General features: G+C 34.8%; 1 protein-coding gene across 3 annotated transcripts in view; it reads right to left on the bottom strand.

Annotated features, from left to right (window-relative positions):
* Positions 1-3910: 3910 nt before the first annotated feature.
* LOC123549256 (uncharacterized) overlaps positions 3911-20984 on the bottom strand; it is a 43671-nt gene continuing 26597 nt past the window's right edge. For 2 of the 3 annotated variants that reach the window (XR_008371302.1, XR_008371303.1), the window contains exons 7-10: positions 15046-15133; positions 14250-14412; positions 12385-12561; positions 3911-11050 (exon numbers count right to left, since the gene is read on the bottom strand). Coding sequence is in view for 1 of the 3 variants with exons in the window: in XM_045337182.2 (XP_045193117.2) it covers positions 12497-12561; positions 14250-14412; positions 15046-15133 (316 nt within the window). In the remaining 2 variants the exon portion in view is untranslated. Of the gene's footprint in view, positions 12562-14249; positions 14413-15045; positions 15134-20984 lie in introns of all 3 variants that reach the window. The other variant, XM_045337182.2, reaches the window with a different exon arrangement.

Genomic DNA, 20984 nt, shown 5'->3' with positions numbered 1-20984 from the left:
CATTCTTTGCAGTCGAAACCTGTAACAAAACTTTCACAAATTGACATTTGTAAAATAATTTTGATTATATGAAGGACTTAGAAATGAATGTCTAGGCCTTATTTAATGTTATTCTTTCTTTGAAAATTTAAGGGTCTATTGGTACATTTTCAAGTTTGCTTACTGGAAGGTCCCCAGACAAAGGTTACTCACTTATTCTTTTAAGTTTGATACATTTTTTTTTTCGAAAGAAGTGGTGTTGAGGTGTGCGTTAGGAATATGTGATGCCGACGAGCGGTACCCGGAAAGGGTAGAAGGGGGAAGATTTATTTTTTCCGTAAACCAAAGACCGATTTAGAAAAATGTAAGTGTTGAACGTTAAACGGATCAATAAGCAATCTGCTCAAATGTAATTCTAATAAACTTTATACTGAAACTGCCGTGTGTGTCACTAATGTGCATGGTAATATGATAGCATACGTTATACATCATGAATCGTCTCTCTCTCTCTCTTTATTCATTTGTCTGTGATCGGAATTTTAATATGAATTTGCTCACTTTATTTTGATTTAGGCCGATCGCATAATTATTCAATTCAAGACATTAAATATGTAAGTCATAAATGTATATCTTATTTCATATAACAGTAACAGCTAACCTTCTTCAGCAATATATTCTCGCAATTGAAAGTATGATCTATATTTTCGCATTTGACTGTATGTTAACTATACTACATAAAAATGTTGAATTAAGCGACAAATCTTCTTACACAGAAAAATATTAAACATAGAGCACACATTGAACGAGTCATTAATGAAGTCAAAACATATACATGTAAATTAATTTACATAGAATACCAAAATCATTATTCAAACATATACATAAGATCTGGACAGTGCACGGCACATTAACTTTATCTCAAGGACAAAATGTAAGCTTTTATTAATCAGACATTAAATCAGAAGCATAAAGATAAATATTCAGGAGTGAATTTTAATGCTTTCTCATTATTTATCATGTTATGTTATGTTATGTCTTTCATATTTGTAGACAGCAAGTATAACAGTATCCCCTGTTTCGATACCATTCTGTTTTATTCAACGAAGTCCGACAATTGATAAGTTTAAATTGATTTTCCGTTTAAATGTAATTTGAAAAAAATAAATATACGCACATGTCGATGCGGTTTAGAATGTCGCTGATTTTTTTGTTTGATAGTTTATTTTACCTTACGACTATCGTAAACTATTTATAACTACCATTAATACTATGATACAATAAATGCAAATGGGTTCATTTTATCTGTTTGTTCTCTCTTTTTTCATTTTTATTTTTTGTTTTGCTTGCAGCATGAAGACATATTAATTTTATGAACTGTCAAGTAAACAGATCACAGGTTTTCATTTCCTTGTTTCCACCGGTCTAACAAAAACATGGTTAATAGGTTTCGGCAAGATCTTTGTCCCTTTTGGTTTGTGCCATTGCTGTGATAGACTTGTTTAACTTTGCTGGTCTGGAAATTGTTTAATTTAATTGTGGAGGAGATTTAATCAGCCCTATGATATGCGAGCAATGTTCGACCGCACTGAAAATAAAATTAATATGACCACCAAATGTTCAAAAATTTTTTATTTTTCACGCAAAAATTAGTTCTGAAATATACACCAAGCATGGACATATGTTTATTTTTAAGACAACTGCGTGGTATTTTACAAATGTATATTATAATATAATAGGAATAATTAACTTAATTGATATCACAGCGTCGATCGACAATTCCACAATCAGTTGCAACAGCAGCCCGATCGCAAAACATACTTGTAAAATAAGAACAGTAGAGTATTACACAACGTTAATATAAAGCTACTGGACCAATTTATAGATTTTTTATCTGTTGAAAATGTTATCTTGATGTAAGAAATCACTTACACCATATGTGACTGCACATGGTGTTTGATATTTTTATCATATAAGTCTAGCGTGGAAATACAGTCTCTATACGGAAGAAGTGGACATACTATTTTGATCAAATAATTTATATAATAATCTAAGACGTAATTTCTTTTTACATGTTGCTTAAAAGATAATTAAGATTATAGTTATACCAAGTATTTGCATAAGGACTCGATATTTTTCCTGTCAGGAATATCTAGCGAAGATGGAAAGTGTTTTTTCTTTGAAAACGCCAGCATGGCGCTAACTTTTACCGTGGTTTCTTCTGAGTTAAACTTAATGTCATGTACATAATCTTTAGTAAAACAACTAAGCCTCTTTGTCGAGGGCTGAGCGCGAAACTATTGTATCTTGTTCTTTATTTATATACAGTTACAATAGTTTCGCGCTCAGCCCACGCTTTGTGCATTTTGGTTCACATTTTGGTAAGTATTTCACACAGATATCATCTGAAATACTTTCTAGCGAGTCATTCGCTAATGTACATTAATCCGCCATTTTGAAAGAAGCTTGTGGGAAACAGCAACAGTAACTAAGGGGCAGAGTTTATTGATCGGTTTACGGATCCATCCATTTCACAAGGACCTAAATTTTATGATCCATTATCTAGTACCAGTACCTGCATGAAGCCTGCAGATAGCATGTGCTGATATTCTCAACATAGTGAGCAGGCAAGCATTTTTTCTTGTCAGCAATGGACTAATGTGATCCCAAAGCAAAATGGATTGCAGGATCCATCTACTGTGTAGTACCAGTGAGGATCACATGTACATGTATTGACATTCTTTGGACATCAAGCAGATTACATTTTCTTTTCAAATGTGACCTTTGTCTCCGAGACTCTAAAATAAATATGATCATTCTACTCTCTAGTACAGATGGAGAGTGTGCCCACACAAAAGTCTGAGGGATTAAAAAAACACTGAGCAGACAAGTCTTTTTCTGGACAACAATGTTGGGCCAAGTCATACCTGCATCTGCTTTGCATGAGCAATAAATTTCTATAATCACTAGAGTAAAGTTGTTACAATACATGGACTGTAAGAAGAAACAAGAGCTGTCTCCGTAGGATGACACATGCCCCCCGATGGCACTTTGAATGAATAGTTATGGCCGATGTTAGAGTTTAGGACCTTTGACCTACGGAGCTGGGTCTTGCGCGCAACACATCGTCTTACTGTGTCACACATTCATGCATAGTTATTTTAAAATCCATGCATGAATGACAAAGATATGGACTGGACATGCCCATCAATGCACTATCATGAAAAATGATTTTTAACGTCCAAGTGTGTCCTTGACCTTTGAGCTACGGACCTGGGTCTTGTGTGTGACACATCGTCTTACTGTGGTACACATCCATGCCAAGTTATTTGAAAATCCATCCATCGATGACAAAGATATGGACCGGACACGCCCATCAATGCACTTTCCTTTAACATCTAAGTGTGACCTTGACCTTTGAGCTACGGACCTGGGTCTTGTGCACTGCACGTCGTCTTACTGTGGTACACATTCATGCCAAGTTATTTGAAAATCCATCCATCGATGACAAAGATATGGACTGGACACGCCCATCAATGCACTATCCTTTAACGTCTAAGTGTAACCTTGATCTTTGAGCTACGGACCTGGGTCTTGCTCACTGCACGTCGTCTTTCTGTGGTACACATTCATGCCAAGTTATTTGAAAATCCATCCATCGATGACAAAGATATGGACCGGACACGCCCATCAATGCACTATCCTTTAACGTCTAAGTGTGACCATGACCTTTGAGCTACGGACCTGGGTCTTGCGCACTGCACGTCGTCTTACTGTGGTACATATTCATGCCAAGTTATTTGAAAATCCATCCATCGATGACAAAGATATGGACCGGACACGAAAATTGCGGACAGACCGACAGACTGACAGACTGACAGACAGTTCAAAAACTATATGCCTCCCTTCGGGGGCATAAAAATAAGTGACACAGTTCATCATGCACAATTTTAATACTGGAATCAATGGGAGGATTTCTTACAAGAGTATTGGTGAAACATAAACAATCCTGGACCAAGAATGGTAATAGGTGGGCTTGATTCATCCCATACTGGGCTATCCCGACCATGTGATCGGTACACAGAAATGCGCCACGACTGTTTCAATAGAGCTATTCCCGCAAGTGTACTGAATACATGCATGCACAGCTAGCTTGAATGAAACAAGTCCAAATCGGTGTAATCAGGGTATACAATCGAGCCCACCTATTAGGTGCATAATTTCAGCATAGGATTAAACCTGGACTGAGTACAGCAATATTTGCAGAATTTTTCTTTTTAGTCAAATAAAATGTCTCGTAAGATTATTTCATTTATTTCTTTTGAATTCATCTGACATTTCTAGTGAGTCTGTGTTTTTCAAATTTCAAAAATGAATACCCACTTGTTCTGATAATATGGCTGATATGAATTTTGACCTGAACTTTGTGTATTTTTAAGCATTTTTAACACAAGTTAAACCTTCAAATAATGTTGACTTTGTATACAAGTTTATAAATTACCTCTTCTAGATGAAATAATTTTCTACCAAATGGCATGTGGAAAAAAACAACATACAGTATCTGCTTTCAAGTACAATTGCTCACAAAAAAAAGAAAACAATGCTTTATTTAACAATATAATTCAATGTCTTCCTACAAAAAAAACCTAACAAATGTTCTAATCACAAGCGCTTACGCGACACGAATATGACCTTATTCAAAACGATCATTTACATGAAAATAAGTTAATCAAAACATCACAAAAGTGGAAGTCCACATTCAAATGTATTCAGTTTGAAGCTCATGTCCTTGCAATTTAACAGAGCATGTTCATTTGTTTTAGTACAAGATAAAAAATCTCTTTCACGGTGTGAACACAAACAAGATAAAAATATCTTCACCAATCAAACACATGAATCAAATCTTTTTTCAAAGTGCTGTAGCTACAAGTGAAAATATAAAATCTTTTGTTTTGCAAGCAACAGATTGTTTGATCATATGAGCCGCGCCATGAGAAAACCAACATAGTGCATTTGCGACCAGCATGGATCCAGACCAGCCTGCGCATCCGCACAGTCTGGTCAGGATCCATGCTGTTCGCTTTCAAAGCCTATTGCAATTAGAGAAACTGTTAGCGAACCACAAGTATCCTGGTCGCAAAGCCACTATGTTGGTTTTCTCATGGCGAGGCTCGTTTGTAGAATAAACACATTTTTTTTATTTCATATAAATAAAGTTCCATTGAATTTGCAGATATTCTTACATGTTTTAAAGTGTTTACACATATTATACCTAATACAATAGAAAACCTCTGAAAATCCTAAAATGAATTATACAATAATTGGCCAAAGACACTAGCTTCAACAATGGACATTTTTGCAATTAAATAAATACACGTTAACTGGATTCTAACTGAAGCCAATAATTTCAAGTTTAAGAATAAAATCAAATGGTACAGTACAACTGTGAAAACACAATATTACATCACTACTGTGGCCAATTTTTAAAATACAATACACTAGTACTGCGAAAGAAAAAAGAAGGGAGAGAATTCTTCCAATCTTTGAACACAAATGATGTTTACTTTCACAAAAACGTAGAACTCTAAATTTCTATTATCATATTTTGTAACACAGCACCATATGTGAAAATACTATGGTATACTATAGTGGCCACTTCATGAAAAAAAAATCTGATCTTATACAGAAGCAAACAAAAGTCCTTGTTACCTTATAAACCTAGAACAATATACAAGTATCAAATTATCATGTAAGACTGGCTCCGAGGTCAGCACCATTAAATGTCAATATAAATAAATAATTCAGCACCTATTGTAAAATTTAAACTCATATTTTTGTGTACAGGAATACAATATTGCACAATTTAGCACTACACTTACTTACAGCGAAAGAAGACATTCTTGTATGGGCAAAACATCATAAATTATAAGTTTACTATTGTATACTGTATAAGTGGATATACTGGCGGGTCAAAAAAGTTCGCAACTTGCCGATTCAAGACATTTTACCAGCAGAATATTTGCAAATCACCGAAAACTGAAGTACAAAGGCTAAATTTGTTTATCTTTACTTAGTTATAATGACATGTCTTGATGAACATGGAAATTTCCGCTGGCTAATATTTTTGCGAAATTCTTTAATTTGTGAAATTCGCAAACTTTTCCACCTACACAGTGTTAATCAGATGACATAATTTATGTATGCATTCTACACGAAAACTGCATTTCTAAGTTATCAAAATACAATGTATACTACAGACTTATTTAGTTCATTCATGCCATACTGCTTATATTTTAATGAAAACCTGCCTGCACTACAAACAAATAAAAAAGCCTTGAGTACCATGAACTTGAATATCATTTAATTTTTTTGTTCAACAAGTAAGTAATGGTAAGTTATGTGTAATTCCTTGAAGTTAGATGAATGTTGTTGAATGCAGAATGCAATTTGTAAGGCAACTGATTTGATGAATCTTTACAAATAACTCGTCAGGTATACCAACAAGCAAAAAAAAAAAAAAAGTGCATAAAATGAGCAATAAAATGTAATCTCATTACTAAATCCTAAGTTTTTTTCTACAATATGGGAAGAATATAAGATTTAGCATTAAAGACTGTTAATTATGCAAATCTATTTCGTCAAACAAAAGATATAAATCATGGCAAATCTGATACCTATTTACTTATTTGGGTTTTACGGCGCACCAACACAGTATAGAAATCTGATACCTGACAGACAAATCTCACTTGTTAATTATGTCCTTTATAAATGGATGAGCTTACAAGTTTAAAGTACCTTTCCACTTTTCTACAACAAAAATTATATAAACTTGTATTTGAACATCACACAAGTATACATACATGTATAGAGTACAACTTGTACTTAAAGACCACCCAAGGGAATGGCAAAAAGTGGTTTCTTAACACAAATGGTCTCTCAATACAGGTATAACATATCAATTTGTTCTTTAACAATACAAGAAGAAACTGAAAAAGTGGTCTCTTATTGCAAGTGGTCTCTTAACAAACTTTGTCTCCTAAAACAAGTTTGACTGTATGTTCAAAGAGCTGTATTTTAGTATTACAAGGGATTTGCTATATGTTACATTCATTAATCATTCTGCAAAACTTCAATCTAGACAGCCAAGTTATACAAATAGTTAACTGGTCCAGTTAAAAAATGAAGTTTACTTTCGTTCATCTGTTAAAAATTTGAATCTTAGTATTGCCTTGAACCAAGACTCTCTTATATATAAGAGATAGTATTCAAAAGCTACAGAATTATGCTTTCTAGTTTGTCGTATAGTTTTCTGCTTACCAAATTAAAACATTTTGAATCAAAGAGAATGTATCTAGAAGATGCAATCTATAAATTTCAAATTTATTGTGCATGCCTCTCAGAGATTTAAATTTGAAAGTGCTCAAGCATAAGTTGAACACCTCTCGTATTAACATCAATAACTTGTTCATGTAATATTAGTAAACCTGGGGATATGACAAGAAAACTCATGATCTGACTTTTGTCCAGAAACCTCGTCTTTCAAGGTAGTTCTGCATGTCTCATTAAACAGCAAAGATGGCGTAATGTCATTCATCTAGAAAACTTTTATATCCCATGTTTTAAGTGTTAGTCTGTGCTACTGTCTCCTTTAAGGTAAATTTTGACAATAGGTATGATTTGATGTAAAATAATTCAAAATAACAACATAAAATAAACAGCAATTTAACCTGCTGAATTTCTAAAATGGGCTGGTCCATCATTCAATTTGACCAGTACCATTTATTATTCAAAGGGGCGTTCACTGAAAATTAACTGACTGAACAGGGAACAGTGTAGACCAAGATCAGCAGGCTGATCTTGGTCTGCACTGGTCGCAAAGGCAAAATCACTTGCAGCCAGCAGGCTTAAGGTTAAGGACCCCAAGTAATATTCAGCACTGTGAAAAATCAAGCATAATGAGCTATTCATTTTCTTTGGATAGGTAAATCTGTAAATCTATGAAAAAGTTCCATTAAAATGTACATTATGGAAACTTTTCTTTTATGCAAACATGTCATCAAAAGTGTGGTTTTCCTATACAAGTCCAATGTGAAAACTGACCAGATGTTTTAAATCTGTCTATAAACAAAAGTGAAGCACATGATCATATCCTTTTTTATATTGGCTGAATTTCTTTTGGATACAGTTGTGCACTTAACTAACTATAGTTTAATAAAATTCTACATTGTAAAACAATATTTATTGCAAACACGCAAAACTACCTTAAAAGTAACATGGAAACAGGTGTTGTTTTCAAATATCATCTTCCTTACTATAAAACAACATTATGAAATCTTTTTTTCATTTTGCCCAATACATAATTATGAAACAATCAAACAAAAACAATTTTTCAGAATTCCAACAATAATGACAATGTATATACGTGAGCTTTGAAAAATATTGCACTTCAATCCATGATACAATTACTGTGAAATCATTAATATTCGTGGGGGACTAATTTTTCTGGATTTCGTGGTTGTCAATCCACAAAATTTAATCCCAATGAACAAGTAAAATTCCCATTCAATTCATGTTCAAAAGTTGAAATCCACGAATTCATATCCCCACGAAATTGCCGTGTTGACCAAAACCACGAAATTTCATGCCCACGAAATTAAATGATTTTACAGTATGGCAAATACATCATGTCATCTTGAGTATAAGGTATCGTGCCAATGGAACCAGCCTCAGTTATTCAATAGAACAGTATTGTATATTAGACATTAGAAATGTATGGCACCACTACTTTCTAATAAATGAGCTGGATTTCTGAATAATGAATGGCAGTAACAGAATTTTTACCCTAAAAACAACAAAATAAGCAAAAACGGAAGGTATATGTATGATGAATATATCCAATACCACATGTATTAACTAAAAGCATTAAAGGACCTTCTCATCAACAGAGACCATCATGGGTAAATTTTCACCAGATTTAATTATCAATTGTTTGGTTTTGAGTTGTACAGAGTAAATCTGGTCATGTATAAATGAAACAATTTTATTGTCAAAGCTAAAGTAAAAATCATTATGCACGTTCATGTTGTGTTTATTCTATTGTTCATACAGTGTTTTAAAGGACAGTAAGGAACAAGGAGCTGTGTTCAATAAACGCTTGATGCCCCCGGTGGCATCCTTGTCTATACAAAGCAACCTAAGTCCAAAACGAGGTCAAGGTCAAACTGAGGTCAGGTGATGTTTGAAGATGAGGAATGGTCACAGGTTTCATCTGTGTTAGTACCAATTCATTTTGAAAGCGGTATTAATGCTAGACAAAACGGTCCCATTTGGTTAACCAAGAGAAGGCCCATATAAAGCAACCTAAGTCCAAAATGAGGTCAAGGTCAAACTGAGGTCAGGTTATGTTTGAAGATGAGGAATTGTCACAGGTTACATCTGTATTAGTATCAATTCATTCTTGTAAGCGGTATTGATGCTAGACGAAATCGTCACATTTGGTTAACCAAGAGATGGCTTATATCCTTTCCGCAGCCTTAACGTACTAAAACGTATTAGCGTCTGATGGCCGTTTCACGCTTCCATAGAAATAATATTTATTACACGAAACTTATTTTGAAAATATTTCTGAAATGTCTAGGTCTGCAGCTCTCAAATACGGTTATATCTTACATCTGAGGCATATACTGACACTCTCAGACAACATCAAAAATGACATTTTGAGCGATTTGATGAAGTTCCAAAATTATCAATGTACACTTGGTCCGTTATGGACCCCTGTGGGATTTCTGTTTATCCAGAGCTCAAATATATTTTCATAGATTAAAAGCTGACATGCTGTACTAAAGCCCAGGTAATTTCAATTCATAATAAAGTGCTGAAAATTGGCTCCCCAATAAAAAAAAAAAAAAAAAAAAAAAAAAAAAAGAAATCCATGCGCATACATTTAGACGGGGTGACCCCTGACTATCTACGAATCAAAATGCGGCTTTCATTTTCAAGTTTAGCATTTCTACTTTCATTTTATTTACTTCCAGAAATAGCTGAAGGTCGAGTAACGTCATTTTCTGTGTTGTCAAAAACATACATATGCCTGGCGAGATTGCATAAATATGTGCTGGCCGTCCTAAGGATATAAAGCAACCTAAGTCCAAAATGAGGTCAAGGTCAAACTGAGGTCAGGTGATGTCTGAAGATGAGGAATGTTCACAGGTTACATCTGCATTAGTATCAAGTCATTCTAGTAAGGGGTATTGACGCTAGACGGAACGGTCCCATTTGGTTAACTTCGTACGGACGTACGAACGGACGGACAGGACGATCACTATATGCCTCCCACATCAGTAGATGCCGGGGGCATAAAAACACAATTCTCTTATTCTTATAAAACAGACTAATGTTAAATATTTTCCAAGAAAATGTATATTTTTCTCTGAAGGTAAAAAAAAAGTTGATCTGTGTTTTACGGTGCACAAACACATAAGTGGTTATATTGACTATGGAATCAAAACATTTATACCTGATGGATTCCCAGAGATACAGCAAAACCATGTGTTCATACCCTATAAGTCACTTCTTACAATAGTGCAAGGGTAAGGCAGTGGTTCCAATTCGTTTCATAAACAAGTTATACCAGAACCACATAGGACTTGGAGAGTAGAACTATATACACCTATAGTCTGCAGTGTCAAATGGTTGAGTGTAGAGCAAGGTTTGGCAAATAGATCTAAACATATCTATATACTGTAGTGTAAATGGTTAAGTGTAGAACAAGATTTGGAGTTGAACTAGATACCCCTATAAAAGATAATGTCAGTTGTTGAGTATAGAACAAGGTTCAGAGTGTAGAACTACATACATCTATAGACTGCAGTATAAATGTTTGAGTATAGAACAAGGTTTGAAGAGTAGAACTACATACATCTACAGACTGTTGAGTCAATGTTTGAGTGTAGAACTACATACATATATAGACTTTAGTAAATGGCTGAGTATAGAACAAGCTTCAGAGTGCAGAACTACATACATCTACAGACTGTTGAGTCAATAGTTGAGTGCAGAACAAGAGTAAAACAAGAGCTGTCCGTAAGACAGCCAAGCTCGACTATTCGAAATATTGTCACAGAAGCAGGAAAATATTACCCAAAAAGGTTAAATATCAAAAGAGTTTTAAGTTCAAAAGGGGGCATAATTTGACCAAAATGCATATCAGTTATGGGACTTGCTGCTATCAACTAGTTTTATAACCCCGAAGGCACATGTGAAGTTTCAATTCAATATCTGCATTAGTTTTGGAGATAGAAACTCGCATGTAAAACTTTAACCAGAATTTTCAAAGTCCAAAAGGGGGCATAATTTTCCCAAAATACATGCCAGAGTTATGGGACTTGACCCAGTGAGGTTGGTAATCGATCTAGAAAAAGAAAAAATAAGTTTCAAATCTATATGCCTTTTAGTAATTGCCGTATGTACTTGCACGCAAAACTTTAACCAGTATTTTTTAAGTCCAAAAAGGGGAATAATTTGCTCAAAATACATGTCAGAGTTATGGGACTTGATCCAGTGAGGATAGTAATTGATCTAGAAAAAGAAAAAGTAAGTTTCAAATCTATATGCCTTTTAGTAATAGCTGTATGTACTTGCACGCAAAACTTTAACCAGAATTTGCTAAGTCCAAAAGGGGGCATAATTTGGCCAAAATGAAGGTCAGAGTTATGGGACTTGCTGCTATCAACTAGTTTTATAACCCCGAAGACACATGTGAAGTTTCAAATCAATATCTGCATTAGTTCTGGAGATAATAACTTGCATGTAAAACATTAACCAAAATTTTCTAAGTCTAAAAGGGGGCATAATTTGCTCAAAATACATGTCAGAGTTATGGGACTTGACCCAGTGAGGTTGGTAATTGATCTAGAAAAAGAAAAAATAAGTTTCAAATCTATATGCCTTTTAGAAATAGCTGTATGTACTTGCACGCAAAACTTTAACCAGAATTTTCTAAGTCCAAAAGGGGGCATAATTTGACAAAAATGAAAGTCAGAGTTATGGGACTTGGTGCTATCAACTAGTTTTATAACCCCGAAGACACATTTGAAGTTTCAAATCAATATCTGCATTAGTTTTGGAGATAGTAACTTGCATGTAAAACTTTAACCAAAATTTTCTAAGTCCAAAAGGGGGCATAATTTGCTCAAAATACATGTCAGAGTTATGGGACTTGACCCAGAGAGGTTGGTAATTGACCTAGAAAAAGAAAAAATAAGTTTCAAAGCTATATGACTTTAATTGATGGCTGTATGTACTTGCATGCAAAAACTTAACCAAGGTGTGACGCCGACGCCGACGCCGACGCCGACGCCAGGGTGAGTAGAATAGCTAGACTATTCTTCGAATAGTCGAGCTAACAAGGAAATTCCCTTTAACAGTAATGCTCCACTAAAAAACATATTTGGCAGCTTCAATAATAAATAAACTGTTATGCTGACTGTTGATACTGGAAACCTCTTCAATACAGGTATGTTTACATAGGTCCCAGCCCTCCATGTACACTCTGTGACTGTGAAGGTTGCAGTGGAAACTCCTGACCTGTTAAAATAATGTATATCTATCCTTGAGTAAAGAATTATTGTTGTCAAAGTATTTAACTTCAAAAAGTCAGTGGTTCAAAATGCACCAGGTGGAGAATATGAAAGCAGTTTCCACATTCCCTCATTCAGTATAGGTATAGGAGTGTGGCAAGTGTTGATAGAGAATAGTGATCAACATAAAACAGATTTTTATTTTACTTAATCCTTTATCATCATGATATTTAACCCTTAGCTGGCTAAATTTCTAAAATGGACTGGTCCATCTTTCAATCTGGACAGTACCATTAACTGTTAAAAGGGGTGCTTTCCAAAAAAGATACTGAATGGCGAACAGTGCAGACCATGATTAGACAACATAGAGATAGGCCCTAAAATTTTCAATGATAGAATTACATTAAATAAAGTCTAGAAATTAATTTCCAAGTCCTTGAAATAACCAAAAATGATTTCACAAATGTGAAGTTTTTAATAGTTTTGTTAATATCAATAACAGAAGTTTTAATTTTTAATTTAAAGTTGTGATCCACAAAGAATGACAACTCTTGCCTTGGGCTAGTACTTATAAGTAGAAATCTATTAGTTTACTTCCCTTGCAATTACACAATTGAGTGGAAAATGAAAACTGTTTAAGACACAATATCATACTTTTTTTGCACAACAAAATCATTAAGGATTTATTCATTTGTGTTTGATTTACCCCTCAAGACATGGTTCCTATGATTCTGTCAACTTACATATGGTAAAAAATTAACTTTTAACAAGCCAATAATAAAACGAAGTACCAGTAGGTAAATAATAGTGCAGATAATACAGTTTTTCTTGTATCAAAATGTCACAATAGATCCACTTTTGTAATACAGAACACCTGGTAGGATTAGTAAAGGTGCAATTATATTGATCTCTATTTCCTATGCCTAGACAACACGGATGTGCCAGTGCCATTCCCTGCATTATTTCATCACGAGTGGGCACCTGGGTAGAACCACCGACCTTCCGTAAGCCAGCTGGATGGCTTCCTCACATGAAGAATTCAACGCCCCAACTGAGGCTCAAACCCACATTTATGAGGGGCAAGTAATTTGAAGACCTTAACCACTCGACCACGGAGGCACCCAAACAATTTTTTTACTGAGAGGAAAATCACTAAAAATATACCACACCTCCATGCTCCCCACCCCACTCTCTCACCCCAATTTAAATGTCATTTCCATCAACAATATCAATAACTATATTTACTGAGTAAATTTGTCTTCATCCTCACTACACTTTGTGATAACAGTAACACCAAACAGAAATGAAGTATTGCTTTAACATTTGGAGAGCAAATTTTCCAGCTTTGATGGTGGAGGAAAACCCCAGGTGCCCTTCCCTGCATTATTTCATCACGAGTGTGCACGTGGGTAGAACCATCGGTCTTTCGTAAGCCAGCTGGATGGCTTCCTCACATGAAGCATTATTTTCCAGGTTTATGTTTGAATTCTCATTTTTCCAGAAAACTGTGGGTATTTCATTAACACATCCATAGTTGACAACTGAAATAAACTCATACTGACTGTTCAAATTACTTGAATTCAAGCCAAAACATTTCCGTATAAAAACATTCATAATATATTCCCATTTTCTAATAGATTTTCTTTTGTAAAAATGCCCAGCCATTCCAGAAATATGATATGCAAAATACTTTACCAGTGTTTTGCCAAATATTTCTTCGAGACAATGGATCACTCATTTGCATGCTGATTGGACGATGGTATGCCGTCTGATCATGTGGCCCCATAAGCTCTGCCCCTAAATGTGACTGCGACCAGGGCTGCTGTAACTGTTGTGGCCAAGTATTTGAACGACCATCCTGAATTTTTTCAAGTACAATTTATTGTAAGGGGTATAGCCTAAGTTTTAAACAGTATATAAATACAGTTGAGACTCGATTATCTCAAAATTCTCTAAGACATTTTCACGTACCGTCTCGAAAAACACGTGCACAAAATAAAATTTTAAGTCGAATATCGATTATTTCGAAGTAAAACGTTCGATCACGTAGAATTCGAGATACTGACTTTCAACTACTGTATATGTCAATAGTGGTGTCACCAGTTGCTAGTTAATTTTACCATTTTGCTGGAATATATCTTAACAGTAGAAGACACTCACTACAATATCTTTCTTTTTTGCCTAAAGTAATAATCTAATAGACTCTGTATCTGTATTATATACTGGGATACCTGCAAAATTTAAAAGAACACCACCTGTGGATTCTTACTGTACAGAACAAGAGCTGTCCGTAAGACAGTACGTTCGACTTTTCTCAGTGCTTGACTCTGAATTAGAGCTTTGCCAGTAAAAGGGGCTTACCGGTAACTCAATCAAATATATATTCAGTGTTATGGGGATTATTTCTCCTGATGTAAACTTGACTTTATCAAAAACTTTAACCAAAGGCCCTGAAAGTGGAGCTAAAAAACCAAATTGAAACAAGATTTACCAATAAATCTTCTAGACTATGATGTTTAACTTCTCCAGTTCTGTCGTCCTTCACATAATGCCCATCAGCGTCCTCAAATAAATCTCTTCTGAAAAACACAATCATATGGCTATAACTATTTAAATTTCAACAACAATATCCTAATTCTGCTTCACTTAGATTTCATGCTTAAACTTCACTTAAAACTTCTACTGAATGTTACAAGTATCACTGATCAAGATTTAATCACTTGGTCCATTAGTAAGGACCAGGGCTTCGGAAATTTGCCGGTTTGTCGGTTTTGGACCGATTTTTGACTTTTCAGACCGATTCGTGAAGTGAAAAAACGAAACAAGAGGGCCAAGATGGCCCTAGGTCGCTCACCTGAGAAACACGCCAAAAAACAACATATTAAACAGTGTAAACATGTTTGACCTAGTGATTTCATGGGAAAAAATATCCTGATCAATTATCATTAAAATTGGAGCAAAAATCTTAAGTATAAGTAAGTATTTTCTTTGATTTGACCTAGTGACCTAGTTTTTGACCCCAGATCACCCATATTTGAACTTGACCTAGATTTCATCGAGGCAACCATTCTGACTTAATTTCAGGAAGATCAACTGAAAAATATAGCCTCTATCGCATACACGAAGTTTTTCTTTAATCTGACCTAGTGACCTAATTTTGTTCTCAGATGACCCATCAATGCTATCGTTCAGACCAAATTTCATGAAGATCAATTGAAAAATGCAGCCTCTATCGCATACACAAGGTTTTTCTTTGATTTGACCTAGTGACCTACTTTTTGACCCAAGATGACCCATTTGCAAATTCGGCCTAGATTTCATTAAGCTTATCATTTTGACTTAATTTCAGGAAAATCAATTGAATCAAAGGCCTGAATGGCCTGAGTCGGCTAATGATTGATGTACTGACGGTATAGTCTACCAGTTTCAGTTTGTTTTTAGTTTTTTTCTTAAAATTTCATAACACAGCTCGATATTTACCCAAAATATTATATCCGGATACGATTACACTTTTCTCCAGTTTGAACAATATATTTTACAAATTGAAGATACGAAGACATTTAGCAGCAATTGGCAGTATCTGACATTGAAGTTTACGGTTAAATTACCTCTTATTTAAATCTTTTCATAAAAGAGTTGTTTCGTTTCGTGAAAGCAGCCAAACATAGACGATCTACTTTCGATTTCAAAAACTACAAGAAAATACAATTTAATGTTTCACCGATTTGTTTATTTCTCGAAAAATAAGAATTAAAATCATTTTTAATATCAGTAGTTACTAAACAAACCAGTAAGAGCTTCTTCTTCCGATAATTTATCCGTTTACTGACTGCAAAATTCAACCCACGCAAAGTTTATAGAAATCATACGATGCATGTTTACGTTCAATGTGGGAGAATTAAGGCTGATCGGCTATGTTACCTAACGCATCCAGACGATTCAGATTTTGTTTTTAAAAAAGCATTGTGTGCGTTTCTGTAATTTTATATACGTTTTTATATGCTTAGAAATTATTAGACATGCGTATTTGCATTATTTCTATACGTAATTTACGCTAATTAGCATCTTATCTGGAGCCCTGTGGAACTATTTTTTGTCTTTCGCTGGATGTTACCCAAGCTTTGAAAGCCTGCGCAATTCTTAAAATGCACATTTATGCTTAATGAGTTACATTCGAGTATTGCACAATTACAAGTCATAAATATGACAGATTACATCGTATATTGGTCATAGCAAAGGGAATTGACACAACTTAACTTCATTCATGCAGTGAACTGTTTGAAGTTTGAGAAATCTAATGGAACTACATCCCTTCACTGTGTTATTTGGTCCATTTAGAGAATCGTTGGATAGCAAGGACTCGTCAAAAGGCTTTCAGCCTTTAGCCGACTCAAAAATACAGCCTCTATCGTATATACAAACTTTTCCTTTGATTTGACCTAGTGACCTAGTTTTTGACCCCAGATAACCCATATTCTAAAGTGACCTAGATTTTATAAAGGTAATCACTCTGACCAAAATTCATAAAGATTAATTGAAAAATACAAGAGGGCCAAGATGGCCCTAGGCCGCTCACCTAAGAAACACTCCATAACAGTGTAAAACATGTTTGACCTAGTGATTTCATGGAAACAAATATTCTGACCAATTTTCATTAAGATTGGACAAAAAAATTGGTCTCTTGCGATAAAACAAGCATTTTCTTAGATATGACCTAGTTTTTGACCCCAGATGACCATGTTCAAACTCGACCTAGATTTTATCAAGGCAATCATTCTGACCAAAATTCATGAAGATCAACTGAAAAATACAGCCTCTATCACATACAGAAGTTTTTTCTTTGATTTGACCAAGTGACCTAGTTTTTGACCTCAGATGACCCATATTCAAATTCGACCTAGATTTCATTAAGGCAATCAACCTGACCAAATTTCATAAATATCAACTGAAAAAAACAGTCTCTATCGCATACACAAGATTTTTCTTTAATTTGACCTTGTGACCTAGTTTTTGACTTCAGATAACCCATATTCAAAACCGACCTAGTTTTCATCAAGGCAATCACTCTGCCCAAATTTCATGAAGATCAATTGAAAAATACATCCTCTATTGCATACACAATGTTTTTCTTCGATTTGACCTAGTGACCTAGTTTTTGACCCCAGATGACCCATTTTCGAAATCAGCCTAGATTTTATCAAGGTAATCATTCTGGCTAAATTTCATGAAGATCAGTTGAAAAATACAGCCTCTATTGCATACACAAGGTTTTTCTTTGATTTGACCTAGTGACCTAGTTTTTGACCCGAGATGACCCATTTTCGAACTTGGTCTAAATTTCATGAAGGCAATCATTCTGACCAAAATTCATGAAGATCAATTGAAAAATACAGCCTCTATCGCATACACAAGGTTTTTACGTGATATGACCTAGTGACCTAGTTTTTGACCCCAGATGACCCATTTTCGAACTCGGCCTAGATTTCATCAAGGTAATCATTCTGACCAAAATTCATGAAGATCAATTGAAATATACCGCCTCTATCGCATACACAAGGTTTTTCTTTGATTTGACCTAGTGACCTAGTTTTTGACCCGAGATGACCCATTTTCAAACTCGGCCTAGATTTCATCTAGGCAATCATTCTGACCAAAATTCATGAAGATCAATTGAAAAATACAGCCTCTATCGCATACACAAGGTTTTTCTTTGATTTGACCTAGTGACCTAGTTTTTGACCCGAGATGACCCATTTTCGAACTCGGCCTAGATTTCATCAAGGTTATCATTCTGACCAATATTCATGAAGAAGATTTGAAAAATACAGCCTCTATCACATACAAAAGGTTTTTCTTTGATTTGACCTAGTGACCTAGTTTTTGACCCGAGATGACCCATTTTCGAACTTGGCCTAGATTTCATCAAGGTTATCATTCTGACCAATATTCATGAAGATTAATTGAAAAATACCACCTCTATCGCATACACAAGGTTTTTCTTTGATTTGACCTAGTGACCTAGTTTTTGACCCGAGATGACCCATTTTCGAACTCGGCCTAGATTTCATCAAGGTTATCATTCTGACCAATATTCATGAAGATTAATTGAAAAATACAGCCTCTATCGCATACACAAGCTAAATGTTGACAGACGACAGACGCGACGGACGCCGGACATTGAGCGATCAGAAAAACTCAGGTGAGCTAAAAAATCGGTCCCGTAAAAATGGAGAAAAGTATAAATTTCGGTCTGATATCTCAATACACGATCACCTGCCAAGTAGGAAATGGTTTGTTGCACCTTCAGATAATCAATAAACGTGTCAATCGGTCTGATTGTCACTTTGATAATCGCTCCGTAATTAGCGCGTGACGCAATCAGTGCCTGCGCGGCACATCCTTTAATGACTGCGGTGTATTAAACATTTTTGACTGGTTTTCTAACGTTTCTGACTGGATCCAAATCATTTCGACGGGGATGTACACAAATCCGTTGTATATTCTATTTTTAGAACTGATAAGACAAAGATCGGGTTAGACTGGCATCAGTCGTTAGAGTCATTAAATGTAAAGCACTTGGCCATATAATCAATCCTCTTTGATAGCACTTTCTAAAAAAATTTACAATATCTCTAACCTCTGACTCTAACGACTAGACAAATGCGATCTGAGCTAGTCACTTTTCATCCCAGCTATAATAATCACGATCTCATTAGAGATCATTGCAAATGTGTTCATGATGTAACAAAACCCTTGAATGACTCCAGAGCCCTGGATCATAGTTCTCCTTAATGACCTTCACAGTCTGTATAGAAGTGCTTGCCAACGTTGTATTTCAGGTGTTACAACTTTATACTTTCATAAATGTATCATCTTTAAATTGCAAATTAAGTAGAAATGAGTGTTTAGTATCAAAAAAAAGAGTATCAATAGTTTATTGTCATGTTAAATCATGCTTTAGATGCAGTTACAGTAATTTCCTGCAACTAGTTAATACTTGAACTGTAGGTAGAAAAAACTGATTATAACACCAAACAGATATTTATTATCAAAGCTCTGTCCTCGAGATCATAGGACAACAGAAAAAAGAGAAAATTTTAGGTAACAAGAAATTAATGCTATAAATCTTAAGAAAGCTTTGAATTAATTACTGACAGACTATACGTTATTGAAACACATGAGAATTGGTTGTTTTTGCTAATTTTTACACTGGAAATTCAAAAGCGTTTATAACATTTTACTCGAGGTAAACTGCTTAATTATAAATATCGTTGACATGTATACATATCCAGGTCACTGCCGTGGCTGCCCGGGTTCAATTCCCGACTCTGGCATCTTGTTTTTCTTGACTGAGCAAATTAAAGATAATATAGAAACAAAACTTGTATTTTAATGTTCATAATATGACCGAACTTCAATTTAAAGGAAAAATCATTCGTAGCCAAAATTTGTAGGTCAGTGCCTTAGATGAGAGAAAGTTTATTAATCAAATCACACAATCGGTCGAAACAGTAACTGGCAGTCATAATATTAAGTAACTTTCATGATATACTTTAATTATACTTTTGCACTGTTCACATAATTTCAAGAGAGGCCTCCATAGCCAAATGGTAAAGGTTCCAGACTTCACATGAGATGTTTCAATTCTTCATGCGCATAAACCGTCCGGGTGGCTTATATATGGAAGGTCGGCGATTTTAATCTGATGTCTGCCCATGCCTGGACGATGCCTAGAGATGCCCATTGGGTCTCTTCCTCTTCTATTAAATGCCATCGCATGATCAAACTGTGACAGTGTTACTATACCCCAACTACATACCCCGAAAAATACCAAAAACAAAAAATAAAAACTTCAAAAATATCTAATAAAACGAAGTTCAAAAATATCTAATAAAACAATACTGAATTATTGCCTACTTCATCTGTCAAATTCAGAACTTGGTCAAATGTGTCTTTAATTTATACTTAGGAAGTTTGTGCGAGACACTGAAGAAGGGAGTTTGTGCGAGACACTGAAAGAAGGGAGATGTTTAAATAATTATTTTTAAATATATAATCTATTAGATAATCAGGAATTCTTTATGAAATTATACATGTACTATCTATTATTGGTTCTGTAAACAAGGGCTGTCCGTAAGACAGCGCGCTCGACTATTCGGCGATTTGACAGTAAAATGAATATATGTCTCTATAAGAGACCTCTATTTTAAGAGGAAGATACACCAAACGGGCATAATTCTGTCAAGAACACAAATTAGAGTTGGTCGGATTGTTACCACACATACAGATGATGATGGTAAAGATATATTTTGAGCTTATAGAGTACCAATGTTATGTGAAGAAACCAAGTTTGTCAAAAGAAATGTTTATAAACGAAAGTTTCGATAAAATTTAACATGAAAATAATTCCAAGTATAACAACTTTATGAC

The sequence above is a fragment of the Mercenaria mercenaria genome, chromosome 6 (assembly GCF_021730395.1).
Source record: "Mercenaria mercenaria strain notata chromosome 6, MADL_Memer_1, whole genome shotgun sequence".
In the NCBI taxonomy this organism is placed as follows: domain Eukaryota; kingdom Metazoa; phylum Mollusca; class Bivalvia; order Venerida; family Veneridae; genus Mercenaria; species Mercenaria mercenaria.
This window is presented reverse-complemented; position numbering and strand designations above follow the sequence as displayed.